The sequence below is a fragment of the Balaenoptera ricei genome, chromosome 8, assembly GCF_028023285.1.
Source record: "Balaenoptera ricei isolate mBalRic1 chromosome 8, mBalRic1.hap2, whole genome shotgun sequence".
NCBI classification, from domain to species: Eukaryota; Metazoa; Chordata; class Mammalia; order Artiodactyla; family Balaenopteridae; genus Balaenoptera; species Balaenoptera ricei.
The window spans coordinates 41,147,172-41,163,370 of NC_082646.1; the positions used below are offsets into that span (position 1 = coordinate 41,147,172).

The 16,199-nt window shown below is 39.1% G+C and overlaps 1 protein-coding gene across 1 annotated transcript; it reads right to left on the reverse strand.

The window, feature by feature from the left end:
- Positions 1-1,300: 1,300 nt before the first annotated feature.
- LOC132370138 (lysine-specific demethylase 4D-like) lies at positions 1,301-1,765 on the reverse strand (the record flags this gene model as incomplete). Its single annotated transcript, XM_059929892.1, has 1 exon — positions 1,301-1,765. A coding segment is annotated over one exon (465 nt), but the record flags the coding sequence as incomplete, so codon positions are not given.
- Positions 1,766-16,199: the final 14,434 nt, after the last annotated feature.

Below are 16,199 nucleotides of genomic sequence, written 5' to 3' on the forward strand. Positions count from 1 at the left end.
GGTGTCAGTGCAGGTTCATCGATTGTAACAAATGTTCCTTTCTGCTGTGGATGATGGTGGAGGAGCCTGGGAAGGAGTATGTGGGAATCCTCTGTATTTTCCACTTAATTTTGTTGTGAACTACTCTGAAAAAATAAAGTCTATTAATTAAAAGAACGTGTAAGCCTGAGGGGGTGGTGAGGAAAACAACAGTAGAACTGAGCATCAGAGAAAGAATATGAGCGGATGTCCTTGGCCTTGGGCTGGCCCTAGAGGACAGCAGAGTGTATGAATGCACATCAAATTAACTGAGCACCTCCTACATGCCTCTCACATTTACATCCCCAGTATCTTCACACAACTCTCGCACTCTAATTCTGGCTCAGAGAAAATCAATGATTTTTTTGCTGAAGCTCCCACGACTAGAAAGTAGCAAAGCGCAGGTTTGAATGCCATTTCTGCTGACTCTTAAGTCCAGTTTCCCCTCTAAGTAACTGCTGGAAAGGTCCAAGCAGTGACTACGGAAAAGTTTGCTTTCTGAAAGACATCACGCTGCAGATTCAACTTTGCACATATGCATACAGAGTGGGTCCATGGATGGACTGAGATTGTGGATGGAGGGAAAACACAAAACCACATCAGCAGCATAACACTTATTTACTTCACCATTAAAAGAAAATAAGAGGCAGCAGGGAAGGTGATAGGGAAGGAGTACTGAATAGAGAATCATTATTACTATCCAGAGTAATAGCCTTTCTGGAATTTCCCATACCAAGGACAAAATTTCATAATGGACAGAATTAGGTTCTCCTGGGAGTCACCCTCTCTGCCATGATGAGGAAGGAAATCTTCTGCAGCCCTGGAGAGGGGCCAGGGAAGGTGGCCTCACAGTCTGGTGACAATGCAGACCTCCCCAAGTCTCCTTTCTTCTCTGCAGTGCATGCCAGAGACACGGCCCATCTTCCTCACCTCTTCATGGCCACAGTCATCTTATTCTTCCCTGTCCAAGCCTGGCTGGAAAGGAAGATAAATCTCCCCACCTCCCTACTTCCTTGCTGCTCCAAGAAAACAAAGTCTTCATTCCATATTGCTTCAGGAAAACAGAAGACTACACACACACACACGCACACACACACAATTTCAGTAACTTACAAAGCTCTGTCCTTAATGTTACTATGCTAACCTCCAACTCCCTTCCCAGCTGGTAATTATAGATCCCCTTTAGAGTCCCCACCCAACCACCCATTTTTAATCTCCTAAGGATGCTCACCTGAAATCTCCCTTATTCTGACCCAGATTTTTCCAAAGGTCATGCAGAGCCCTAGTCCCAGGCCACTTTGCCATAATCGATCCAGCGCGGGGAGGCGAAATTGATGGCTTCCGCACTGTTGAAGCCATGGTTGAAGCCAGAGTGGTAGCCATAGGGAAAGGTCACGATGAACTCTCCAGCCTCCTGAGTGACCCGATCGAAGGGGATGCCGTTGTCCTTGAGGACCGTGGGCGAGATGAGAGCCACCTTGTGCCGCAGGAAGGCCTCACAGCCCCGCGCGCTGCCCGGGAAAAGCTGCCTGGCCAGGCGTTCCAGGCGCCGGCCGTGCTCCGGGGGCACCGCGTACCACGTCTTGGGCTCCCCGAAGTGCAGGTAGTTGATGCTGTAAAGGTCCATGTCCTCCGTGTGCCAGGCGAAGGCGGTCTTCCACATGCCGAAGTACAGGTAGGGGGTGTTGACGCCTTCGATGACCACTCCGCACTCCTGCTCCAGCAGGTCCTGAATGGTTCCCAGGTTTCAGAGTTTTCATCATATAGGGAGCCATTGATTTTTTTTTTTTTTGAATTTTATTTTATTTTTTTTATACAGCAGGTTCTTATTAGTTATCTATTTTATACTTAATAGTGTATATATGTCAATCCCAATCTCCCAATTCATCCCCCTACCCCCCTTCCCTACTTGGTGAAGGAGACATTGATTTTTAACACCATAATTTGGTAGTAAGTATAAACGTTTCTTTGAATATTTTCTCTCCAAATTTTCCAAATCCAACTATGCCTGAATCTGATACTTTTAGCTTTTTCCTAAAACTGGAGATGCTTGCTCACCGCCGGGGCTTTTCTTTTCCTGTATTTAGTAAACACACCTCCTTCCCCCTCGCCCCCTGTTGGACGGACTGGCTATTACAATGGTATCAGACGTCCGATTTTCCATTTCTTAACGGGGCCTTTTCTGTGCGAGTCTTTGGAGTCCATGTAAGCAATATATTTGTGAAATAATTTTTTTTCCACAACTGGATGAAATGTCATTATTGTAAAATTTAGATTCTAGATGGCATGTTCCTCAGATGCTATGGTTTTAAATTAATAGGCCTCAAACTCCCAAGTCCCAAGGTCTGTTCTGGATATAGCTGAAGTTGCTGAGATACACATAAATCATTATCATATAAAACATAAGTATTAACTACTACAATGGTAAAACCTCTCATATATGTCACTCCCCACCAACAATTGTCACCTGAACTCTAAGCAACTAAAATTTTAAAAAATATCTCCCAGCTTTCCAGTTCATTCAGGCACCAAATCTTAGATTCAGCAGTTTCTCGCAAAAGGAAATGCGATTTCAGTAGCTGAGACATGGAAGCAACGTATATTGTCCATTGACAGAAGAAAGGATAAAGAAGATGTGGTACATATATACAATGGAATATTACTCAACCATTAAAAAGAATGAAATAATGCTATTTGCAACAACATGAATGGACCTAGAGATTGTCATACCGAGTGAAGTAAATCAGACAAAGATAAATATCGTATGATACCACTTTAAAAAAAAGGACACAAATGAACTCATTTACAAAATAGAAACAGAGTTAGAGAATGAACTTATGGTTACTGGGAGGGAAGGGTGGAGAGGAGGGATAGGGAGTTTGGGCTTGACATGTACACACTGCTATATTTAAAAGGGATAACCAACAAAGACCTACTATATAGCACCGGGAACTGTGCTCAATACTATGTAATGACCTGAATGAGAAAAGAATTTGAAAAAAGAGGGGATACATGTATAAGTATAACGGAATCACTTCGCTGTACACCTGAAATTAACACAACATTGTTAATCAACTATATTCCAACATAAAATAAAAAGTTAAAAAAAAATAGTGAAGATTTATATTATGGATATGATTGAGGGAATAATTTTATTCAGTCGGCTCTGATATAATTCCATTGTCTGCAGACCAATCATAGACTCCAAAATGTTCTTTTCCACTACTAGTAAACTCAGTTTGTTATCATCTCACTAAAGGAAACTATTCTGAGTGAAACTATTTCTTTGAAACCTGAACATGAAAAGATAAACTTGATAAAACTTTTTAAATATAAAAAATATACAAATCAATTTTCACTGCAAAGTAAAGGAGCTGTTACAGTGGAAGATTACTGGACTGAATGTCAATATTATGACATAGTATGAGTGTGTTTCATGTTTGTTAATTGCAATCATTGTTGCTTTTGTTGTGGTCATCCATGTACAATGCTTGGTGTCAGTCTATTTATCTCTCGTAAAAATAAAATACAGTGTGTGTGTGAAAAAAAAAAAAGAAATAAAAGATGGAATGGCTGGGAAAAAAAAAAAAGTTCTGGATGAGCCAGTAGCCAAGTACCATATTAAAAAAATAAAATAAAATAAAATAAAATAAAATTTAATCACCAAAATAAAAAGTAAAGATTAAAAAAATATTAACTCCATCTCAAAAGTAAATAGTTCTTGCCTTAATCTCTTTTACATATTCTTTTTTAAATAAGAAACAAGAGTAGAGGAATAAACAGGAGATCGTTTAATGATGTGAAATCCTAACTTCACATGAGCATTTTTCAAGATCCAGAATATGCTTTCCCCTTTGGACTCAACCTCAAAATGAAGCAGCATGGACTGATGGTCTAGTTCTATGTGCCCCATCAGAAACTGAATTCACTCAGCACCATTCCTTTCCAATCCCTCAGCATCCTCCAAAATAATTGATGTCCAACTCTGGTCCACTCCTTCAGTTTCCCATAAAATGAAAATATTTTGCCTGATACAAACCTCTGTTTAAAACTTTTAACTTGACAACACAGCATATCATGTATGAGACAATAACTATGTATTACATATATATTTATATATTTATGTATAAATAATATGTATATTACTTACACATATATATTCTTTTTTAATCTAGGAGAAATAAGAATTCCGTCTATCACAGCTTCCAATGTAAAAATTATAAAAGATGTTCCCACAACTGAAAAACACACGCTTTAAACTTTTAACAGGAAAGCTTCTCCGTTTCTATCAATTTCACACATTTAACAAGAAAAAAAGAATAATTTTTAGTAAGGAGAGAAAAAGATAAGAAACTCTAGCTAGATGATTTAGCTTAACCATTTACTCAAATAAACATGAATTGAGTGACTACCATGCTTAAGGTATCAAAATAGGTTCAATGGGGAATATAAAAATAAATCAAGACTTAGACCTTCCTGAAAAGATGTCTATTTCCATGGGGAAGATAAGTCAAGTACAGAATTAGCATTCATCAATAAGTTGGATTTGAATACTCACCCAAGATTTACAAAATGGTGACCTTAAGTATTTTATTCAACTTTTCTATCATTCTGTGTCTTCATCTATTTAAAGAGAATAATAGTAGTTTCTACCTCATAAGGGGATTCTGTGTATTGTGCTGATCTTGAGGCTTGGTATGGTGCCTGGCATGTTGTCTGTGCTCAGTGATTATAGATAGTGTGTTATAGAAGATCAGAGAGGTCTGGGACAATGAGGGAAACTTCACCAGTAAGTAGCTGCCTAAAAAGGAAAGGAGAAATAAAATGGAAGTTCCGGGAAAGGTAGGAAGTTTGAAATAATGAGTAGGTAAGGGTGACCATTGACATAAGCAAGAAAAGTATGAAAGTTCTCAAGAGAGTTTTCTTACTTTGTTCAGCAAGCTGACCTCTCAGCTTCTTCACCTCCTCCCCATTTTTAAATGATTTTCCTCTCCACCTCAACTAAGTCGCCCTTGTCATCTGACCCCTTCTGAAATCTTGATTTTAGGAATCCTACTCTGGAACAAATGCTGACTACCCTTTTGCACACAACAGTACCCAACACTTTTTTACCTAATAGAGAATCACTGAATGTTTGGCCTTTCTTTGGTTCTGTCCTTTTACTTTTACTCATTTTATTTATTTATTTATTTATTATTTTTCCTTTATTTATTTTTGGCTGTGTTGGGTCTTTGTTACTGCACGTGGGCTTTCTCTAGTTGTGGCGAGTGGGGGCTACTCTTTGTTGTGGTGTGCAGGCTTCTCGTTGTGGTGGCTTCTCTTGTTGTGGACCACAGGCTCTAGGTGCGTGGGCTTCAGTAGTTGTGGCACACGGGCTCAGTAGTTGCAGCTTGTGAGCTCTAGAGCACAGGCTCAGTAGTTGTGGCACGTGGCCTCAGTAGATGTGGCTTGCGGGCTCTAGAGCACAGCCTCAGTAGTTGTGGCACACAGGCTCAGTAGTTGTGTCTAGAGGGCTATAGAGTGCAGGCTCAGTAGTTGTGGCACACGGGCTTAGTTGCTCCACAGCATGTGGGATCTTCCTGGACCAGGGCTCGAACCCGTGTCCCCTGCATTGGTAGGCTGATTCTTAACCACTGTGCCACAAGGGAAGCCCTATGTTTACTCATTTTAGATGGACAAAAGAGTTCTGACTGAGTTCTGCTTCAATCCCCTCACCATCTTGATTTAGGAAAATTAATTCTGCCTCCTCACTGCAGAAATGCTTTTCACCATTGGTAAAATGTCCCAAGAAGTAAAATGTGGGCAGCACTGAGCCCTGCTAAGGTGAAGAGTAAGAGAAAAAAGACAGGTATAAATAGCCTCTTCCTTGGGTTTTCCAGGAACCAGGGTTTTCACAACCATCAAAAAAAGTAAATTTTGTCTCTTCCTTTCCATCACTTACAGCTGTAATATTTTGCATTGCTTAATACTTCTAATTCTATTTTAATTACTGGCAGAAATGTTACATATGTTTTCCTCTTTAGTAAATTGCTGGCTTTTGGGATAAAATATTTAACTAGATAAACAGAGAAACTGTTTTCAGTTTAAGGAAGTATTCATGGATTCCTCTGTGGGGGCATGTTTTAAACAGAACTGAGCATTGAATTCTATCATATGCCCATCAGCATCTATGAAACTGATTATATAACTTTTTTTCTTGGATCTATTAATAAGTCACTTTACTAGGCTTTCTTATTTTAAACCATCATTGTTTTCCTGCAATAAATGTCATTCAGTCATTATGTTATTCTTTTAATGTAGTTAAAATTTTAATTTAAAACTTTTGCATTGAAATTGGTTAAAGATGGTGGAGTAGAAGGACATGCTCTCACTCCCTCTTTCGAGAGCAAGAATCAGAATCACAATTAACTGCTGAACAGTCATCGACAGGAAGACACTGGAACTCACCAGAAAAGATACCCCACATCCAAAGACAATGAAGAAGCCACAGTGAGATGGTAGGAGGGGCGCAATCACAATAAAATCAAATCCCATAACTGCTGGGTGGGTGACTTACAAACTAGAGAACACTTATACCACAGAAGTCCACCCACTGGAGTGAAGGTTCTGAGCCCCACATCAGGCTTCCCAACCTGGGGGTCCAGCAACGGGAGGAGGAATTCCTAGAGAATGAGACTTTGAAGGCTAGCGAGATTTGATTGCAGGACTTCAACAGGACTTGGGGAAACAAAGACTCCACTCTTGGAGGGTACACACAAAGTAGTGTGTGCATCGGGACCCAGGGGAAGAAGCAGTGACGCCATAGGAGACTGAACCAGACCTACCTGCTGGTGTTGGAGGGTCTCCTGCAGAGGCAGGAGGTGGCTGTGTCTCACCGTGATGACAAAGACACTGGCAGCAGAAGTTCTGGGAAGTAATCCTTGGTGTGAGCCCTCCCAGAGTCGGCCATTAGTCCCACCAAAGAGCCCAGGTAGGCTCCAGTGTTGGGTCACATCAGGCCAAACAACCAACAGGGAGGGAACCCGGCCCCACCCATCAGCAGGCAAGCAGATTAAAGTTTTACTGAGCTCTACTTACCAGAGCAACACCCACCTCTACCCACCACCAGTCCCTCCCATCAGGAAACTCGCACAAGCCTCTTAGACGGCCTCATCCACCAGAGGGCAGACAGCAGAAGCGAGAAGAACTACAATCTTGCAGCCTGTGGAACAAAAACCACATTCACAGAAAGATAGACAAGATGAAAAGGCAGAGGGCTATGTACCAGATGAAGGAACAAGATAAAACACCAGAGAAACAACTAAATGAAGGGCAGATAGGCAACCTTCCAGAAAAAGAATTCAGAATAATGATAGTGAAGGTGATCCAGGACCTCGGAAAAAGAATGGAGGCAAAGATCGAGAAGATGCAAGAAATGTTTAACAAAGACCTAGAGGAATTAAAGAACAAACAGACAGAGATAAACAATACAATAACTGAAATGAAGAATACACTAGAAGGAATCAATAGCTGAATAACTGAGGCAGAAGAACGGATAAGTGACCTGGAAGACAGAATGGTGGAATTCACTGCTGCAGAACAGAATAAAGAAAAATGAATGAAAAGAAATGAAGACAGCATAAGAGACCTCTGGGGCAACATTAAACGCAACAACATTCGCTTTATAGGGGTCCCAGAAGGAGAAGAGAGAGAGAAAGGACCCGAGAAAATATTTGAAGAGATTATAGTCGAAAACTTCTCTAACATGGGAAAGGAAATAGCCACCCAAGTCCAGGAAGCGCAGAGAGTCCCATACAGGATAAACCCAAGGAGAAACACGCCAAGACATATAGTAATCAAATAGGCAAAAATTAAAGACAGGGGCTTCCCTGGTGGCGCAGTGGTTGAGAATCTGCCTGCTAATGCAGGGGACACGGGTTCGAGCCCTGGTCTGGGAAGATCCCACATGCCGCGGAGCGGCTGGGCCCGTGAGCCACAACTGCTGAGCCTGCGCGTCTGGAGCCTGTGCCCCGCAACAGGAGGGGCCGCGATGGTGAAAGGCCCGCGCAACGCGATGAAGAGCGGTCCCCGCACCGCGATGAAGAGTGGCCCCCACTTGCCGTAACTGGAGAAAGCCCTCGCACGAACCGAAGACCCAACACAGCCAAAAATAAATAAATAAATAAAATAAATAAATAAATAAAGTAGCTATAAAAAAAAAATTAAAAAAAAAAAAAAAATTAAAGACAAAGAAAAATCATTGAAGAGCAGCAAGGGAAAAATGACAAGTAACATACAAGGGAACTCCCATAAGGTTAACAGCTGATTTCTTAGCAGAAACTCTACAAGCCAGAAGGGAGTGGCATGACATATTTAAACTGATGAAAGGGAAGAACCTACAACCAAGATTAATCTACCTGGCAAGGATCTCATTCAGATTCAATGGAGAAATCAAAAGCTTTACAGACAAGCAAAAGCTAAGAGAATTCAGCACCACCAAACCAGCTCTACAACAAATGCTAAAGGAACTTCTCTAAGTGGAAAACACAGGAGAAGAAAAGGACCTACAAAAACAAACACAAAACAATTAAGAAAATGGTAACAGGAACATACCTATTGATAATTACCTTAAATGAGAATGGATTAAATGCTCCAACCAAAAGACACAGGCTCGCTGAATAGATACAAAAACAAGACCCATATATGTGCTGTCTGCAAGAGAACCACTTCAGACCTAGGAACACATATAGACTGAAAGTGAGGGGATGAAAAAAGATATTCCATGCAAATGGAAATCAAAAGAAAGCTGGAGTAGCAATTCTCATATCAGACAAAATAGACTTTAAACTAAAGACTATTACAAGAGACAAAGAAGGACACTACATAATGAGCAAGGGATCAATCCAAGAAGAAGATATAACAATTGTAAATATTTAAGCACCTAACACAGGAGTAACTCAATACATAAGGCAAATGTTAACAGCCATAAAAGGAGAAATCGACAGTAACACAATCATAGTACAATAGTACAATCATAGTGGGGACTTTAACACCCCACTTTCACCAATGGACAGATCATCCAAAATGAAAATAAATAAGGAAACACAAGCTTTAAATGACACATTAAACAAGATGGACATAATTGATATTTAAAGGACATTCCATCCAAAAACAACAGAATACTCTTTCTTCTCAAGTGTTCATGGAACATTCTCCAGGATAGATCATATCTTGGATCACAAATCAAGCCTTGGTAAATTTAAGAAAATTGAAATCGTATCAAGTATCTTTTCCGACCACAACACTATGAGACTAGATATCAATTACAGAAAAAAAAACTGTAAAAACACAAACACATGGAGGCTAAACAATACGCTACTAAGGAACCAACAGATCACTAAAGTAATCAAGGAGGAAATCAAAAAATACCTAGAAACAAATGACAATGAAAACACAATGGTCCAAAACCTATGGTATGCAGCAAGAGCAGTTCTAAGAGGGAAGTTTATAGCAATACAATACTACCTCAGGAAACAAGAAACATCTCAAATAAAAAACTTAATCTTACACCTAAAGCAATTAGAGAAAGAACAAAAAAACACAAAGTTAGCAGAAGGAAAGAAATCATAAAGATCAGAGCAGAAATAAATGAAAAAGAAATGAAGGAAACAATAGCAAAGATCAATAAAACTAAAAGCTGCTTCTTTGAGAAGATAAACAAAATTGATAAACCATTAGCCAGACTCATCAAGAAAAAAAGGGAGAAGACTCAAATCAACAGAAGTAGAAATGAAAAAGGAGAACAACTGACACTGCAGAAATACAAAGGATCATGAGGGATTACTACAAGGAACTATATACCAATAAAATGGACAATGGAAGAAATGGACAAATTCTAGGAAAGGTATACCCTTCCAAGACTGAACCAGGAAGAAACAGAAAATATGAACAGACCAATCACTAGTAATGAAATTGAAACTGTGATTAAAAATCTTCCATCAAACAAAAGTCCAGGACCAGGTGGTTTCACAGGTGAATTCTATCAAACATTTAGAGAAGAGCTAACACCCATCCTTCTCAAACTCTTCCAAAAAATTGCAGAGGAAGGGACCCTCCCAAACTCATTCTATGAGGACACCAGTGCCCTGATACCAAAACCAGACAAAGATACCACAAATAAAGAAAATTATAGACCAATATCACTGATGAATATAGATGCAAATATCCTCAACAAAATACTAGCAAACAGAATCCAACAACACATTAAAAGGATCATACACTATGAGCAAATGGGATTTATCCCAGGGATGCAAGGATTCTTCAATATATGCAAATCAATCAATGTGATACACCATATTAACAAATTGAAGAATAAAAACCATATGATCATGTCAATAGATGCAGAAAAAGCTTTTGAAAAATTCAACACCCATTTATGATAAAAACGCTCCAGAAAGTGGGCATTGAGGGAACCTACATCAACACAGTACAGGCCATATACAACAAACCCACAGCAAACTCATTCTCAATGATGAAAAACTGAAAGGATTTCCTCCAAGATCAGGAACAAGACAAGGATGTCCACTCTCACCACTATTATTCAACAGTTTTGGAAGTCTTAGCCATGGCAATCAGAGAAGAAAAAGAAATAAAAGGAATCCAAATTGGAAGAGAACAAGGAAAACTGTCACTGTTTGCAGATGACATGATACTATACATAGAGAATCCTGAAGATGCCACCAGAAAACTACTAAAGCTAATCAATGAATTTGGTAAAGTTGCCGGATAGAAAATTAATGCACAGAAATCGCTTGCATTCCTATACACTAATGATGAAAAATCTGAAAGAGAAATTAAGGAAACACTCCCATTTACCACTGCAACAAAAAGAATAAAATACCTAGGAATAAACCTACCTAGGGAGACAAAAGACCTGTATGCACAAAACTATGACACTGATGAAATAAATTAAAGAAGATACCAACAGATGGAGAGATATACCATGTTCTTGGATTGGAAGAATCAATATTGTGCAAATGACTCTACTACCCAAAGCAATATACAGATTCAATGCAATCCATATCAAATTACCAATGGCATTTTTTACAGAACTGGAACAAAAAATCTTAAAATTTATCTGGGGAAAAGACCCCGAATAGCCAAAGCAGTCTTGAGGGAAAAAAATGGAATTGGAGTAATCAGACTCCCTGACTTCAGACTATACTACAAAACTACAGTAATCAAGACAATATGGTACTGGCACAAAAACAGAAATATAGATCAATGGAACAGGATAGAAAGCCCAGAGATAAACCCACGCACCTATGGCCAACTAATCTATGACAAAGGAGGCAAGGATATACAATGGAGAAAAGACAGTGTCTTCAATAAGTGGTGCTGGGAAAACTGGACAGCTACATGTAAAAGAATGAAAGTAGAACACTCCCTAACACTATACACAAAAATACGCTCAAAATGGATTACAGACCTAAATGTAAGGCCAGACACTATAAAACTCTTAGAGGAAAACATAGGAAGAACACTCTTTGACATAAATCACAGCAAGATCTTTTTTGATCCACCTCCTAGAGTAATGGAAATAAAAACAAAAATAAACAAATGGGACCTAATGCAACTTAAAAGCTTTAGCAAAGCAAAGGAAACTACAAACAACACGAAGAGACAACCCTCAGAGTGGGAGAAAATATTTGCAAACGAATCAATGGACAAAGGATTAATCTCCCAAATATATAATTATAATTAATTATAATTTATATTGATTGTAATTATATTAATTATAATTATTTTGATTATAATTTATAATCAATATTAAAAAAACAACCCAATCCAAAAATGGGCAGAAGACCTAAATAGACATTTCTCCAAAGAAGACATACAGATGGGTAAGAAGCACATTAAAAGCTGCTCAACATCACTAATTATTACAGAAATGCAAATCAAAACTACAATGACTTTCACCTCACATCAGTTAGAATGGGCATCATCAGAAAATCTACAAACGACAAATGCTGGAGAGGGTGTGGAGAAAAGGGAACCCTCTTGCACTGTTTGTGGGAATGTAAATTGATATAGCCACTATGGAGAACAGTATGGAGGTTCCTTCAAAAACTAAAAATAGAATTACCATATGATCCAGCAATCCCACTAGTGGACATTACCAGAGAAAACCATAATTCAAAAAGGCACATGCACCCCAATATTCATTGCAGCATTGTTTACAATAGCCAGGTCATGGAAGCAACCTAAATGCCCATCGACCTATAAACGGATAAAGAAGATGTGCTACATATATACAATGGAATATTATTCAGCCCTAAAAAGGAACGAAATTGGGTCATTTGTAGAGAAGTGGATGAATCTAGGGACTGTCATACAGAGTGAAACAACTAGAAGTCTGCAAACATACACCAATGAAATGACAGAATTGAGGACTACTGTGGTCACTGTGCACATGGAGCAGAACGGGAGGAAATATTACAAGAAAAGAAAATGAATATTTCAGTAGGGTTGGCAGCAACAAAGATCTGGTTGCTTCAGGCTACTTCCTAAAATGAGAGATAACAGGAAGTACAAACCCAAGCCTAAAGCAAATAGATGAAAACAGCATAGAACATTATATGTTCTTAGCATAGATTCTACATTGTAGAAGACTCTTGTAGAAAATACACAGAAGAGTATTTTACAATGTGGGTCTAAACCCACTATATGATGCAGAAGATTTCTTTGTGTAACATGGCATTTTTCTTCCTCAACAAATATCTACCAGCTATCTCACATGACTTTCATCATTAGACATGTCCCTCCCCCTTCTGTCTTACTCCAAGGTACCGTGGTATATTTACATATTATAAATACCTTAAATATTTACAGATCTACTAATATGTCACAAGATAGCAGGATGAGAGGTGTTCATGAACTATTAAGGGAAATTGCCAACAGAAGTTTCTGGTTTGCCTCTCTCTGTTGATTTTCCATAAGCAAAGGATTAAACTACTCTTTAGGAAAAAAACAAAAAACAAAAACAAAACTTTTGCATAGATGTTCATAAATAACTTTTGTCTATTACTCTCACTATGCAATTTGTCAGGTTTTTCTATCAATGTTGTGCTTACTTTAAAACTTTGAATTTTTTCTTCTTTTTGAATGCCTAAATAGGTTTGAAAACATCTGCAGGTTAAAGGTTTCACACACTTCCCCCATGAAACTACCTGGTACTAGTGATTTTTGAAGAGGCATATCTTTTGGCATCTTTCTATATTTCTTACATAGAAATTTATATCTTAGATTTTATTTTTTTTATAATTACTTTTTAAATTTTTATTTGTTTACTTATTTATTTTTGGCTGCTTTGGGTCTTCGTCGCTGTGAGCAGGCTTTCTCTGCTTGCGGTGAGCGGGGGCTACTCTTCGTTAAGGTGCGCAGCCTTCTCATTGCGGTGGCTTCTCTTGTCACAGAGCACAGGCTCTAGGCGTGTGGGCTTTAGCAGTTGTAGCACTCAGGCTCAGTAGTTGTGGCTCGCGAGCTCTAGAGTAAAGGCTCAGTAGCTGTGGCGCACGGGCTTAGTTGCTCCATGGCATGTGGGATCTTCCTGGACCAGGGCTCGAACCCATGTCCTCTGTGTTGGCAGGCGGATTCTTAACCACTGTGCCATCAGGAAAGTCCTTGTCTTAGATTTTCTATCTCTTCTGAAATCTGTTTTAGTTAATTAATTTTTCTACAAAAGTATCCACTTGAGCTTTTTGTTGACTTCTTAGTTATATTATTTTACAGTTTTTCTAACTCATTTATTTCTGCATATGTCCTTATTAATTCCTTCCTGCTACTCTCTTTGTTTGTTTTTCCCTAACTTTATGAGACAGAAGCTTAATCCATGTAATTGCATACTTTTAATTTTATGGATAAAAATACTTAAGGCTGTAAATTTTCCTCAGTATTATTTAACTGAATCTCATATATTCCTAGGTATTTCATTCATTTTTAAATCTAAAAACACTCCAATAATGCTTATTGTGTCCCAGGTATCAGTCTTAGCACTTTGCAAATATTAACTCATAGAATCAACCTACCCATCATATGAGGTAGCTACTATTACTATCCCACTTTACAGTTGAGGAAACTGAGTTATCATGAAGTTAAATAATTTGCCAAAGTCATACAAACTGGTAAGAATAAAGCTGGGATTCAAAATCAGGCAGTCTGGCTCTAGAGTTTATACAGTTAACAAATATTTATTCTATGTCCTTGTCTCCAGGGTATTTAGCTATTGTGGTTTATATCCCTCTAACCTACAGGTCTTTTCATTGAGAATTTTTAACTTTCCAGGAAGGACCTATGTATCTCCCAATTTTTAAAGTTAATTTCTAGTTTTATTGCATGATAATTAACGAGTTTGATTTTTTTCCTTTACTTTGGAATTTATTGGTATTTTCTATTCACCCAAATGTATTGTCAGTTTTTGTGATTGATCCTTTGGTAATGACAAAACTGAGTACTCTATTACCAGGTATGTAAATTCTACCTTACTGTTAATGCTGTCAAAGTTTTCTACATCCTTAAGTTTGTCCATTTGTTCTCTCTTGCACTAAGTAAGGTAAAAGAGGGTTCCATGCCCTCTCTAGGTGCAATACTGTCCCCAAATGCCTACATGTTCACCGACCCAGAAGCTCCCCAAACTTCATCCTTCTGGGGTTTTATGGAGGCTTCATTACATATGCGCAATTGATTAAATGAGTGGCCACTGGTGATTGGTTCAACTTCCAGCCCCTTCCCCTCCTTGGAAGTCTAGGGTGGGACTGAAAATTCCAACACTCTAATCACGGGGTTGGTTCCCCTGGCAATCAGCCCCCACCCTTAAGTGACCTAGGGGCATTCCAACAGCCACCTCATTAACATAACAAAATCTTAAAACATAACTCTCTTTACTTAGGCAATTCCAAGGATTTTAGGAGCTATTGACCAGAAACAGAGATGAGGACCAAATATATATTTTATATTATAAATCACAATATCACATAAGGTGACTTAAATTCTCCTATTTTTAATGCATTTCTTTCAACTTGTTTGATTTTCTGTAATTTATACTTTATTAAAGTTGCATGGGTATTCATGACTGCTACACCTTCATGGGGAAATTTAGCCTTTAGAGCCCTTTCATGCACCTTTGGGCCTCAGTTATACTTTGTCTGATACAAGATGCATGACTTCTGCTTTCTGTTTGCATTTTGCTTGGTATAGTTTTGTCTGTTCTTTTCATTTTAACTCTTCTGGATCACTCTGTTTTAGACTGTTAAAAGGTAAACTGAGGCATATTAAACATTTTAAGAGTTTATTTATGCAAAATTCAATTCAAATTTGGCAGCATTCAGTCTAGCAGGAAGGAGCACCGAGGAGCTGTCCAAAATAAAAGATGTAGGCAGAAGGGAGTGGGAACAGGGAAGTTATACTAAGCAAAAGAGTGGGTTGGTTATTGCAAGGTTACTTTCCTTTAGGGGATAATTCTGATTTTTAAAATATATTTTAAGGATGTTACCTTTCTTTGTTTTGCAGATACACATCGGGATAACAACTTTAATAAACATCAATAAAGTTAAAAAATCGATGAGACAAAACTAGCGAACAGACCCAAATGGGCAAAGGTCTAGTTTAGGCCATGAGCAGCGGCCTGGGAAGAAGGGGGTGTGAGACTCACAGGCTGTGTGTGATGTGAGAAGCTCCTGAGGCTTGCTTGTGGCTGCAGCACTATGCACTGGGAACCACGGTCAGTGACTCAGAGGCCCAGAGGAAGCTTGGGGATGGAAGGGGCTCAGCCAGATCCTCAGCATCATCCAGTGTTGCCCCAAATTATTATGGGGCCTAGAGGCACACCACTGCAAGGAGGTCCCCTGAGGGTGCCATCAGAAGCAAGCAGTGTCCATACCATCTAAGCCAAGGCAGAAGCCAAAGGCCCATCAATGTTCAGGAGTGGGATGAGAATACCTGAGAGGTACAACATTCTATGGCAGCTGTCCTCGTGGGAAGGTCCACTTCAGAGGCTGCTAGGAGCCCTGGTGGTCATGGTAGGAGAAAGCATCTGGCAGCGTGGGAAATGTGTCATTTCTAGGAGATAAAGCATCTCCACTGAGGACAGGCCCAGCCCAGATTGCTGCTTGGCTGGGAGCTTCTGTGCTTTCTGGGGTGGAGGG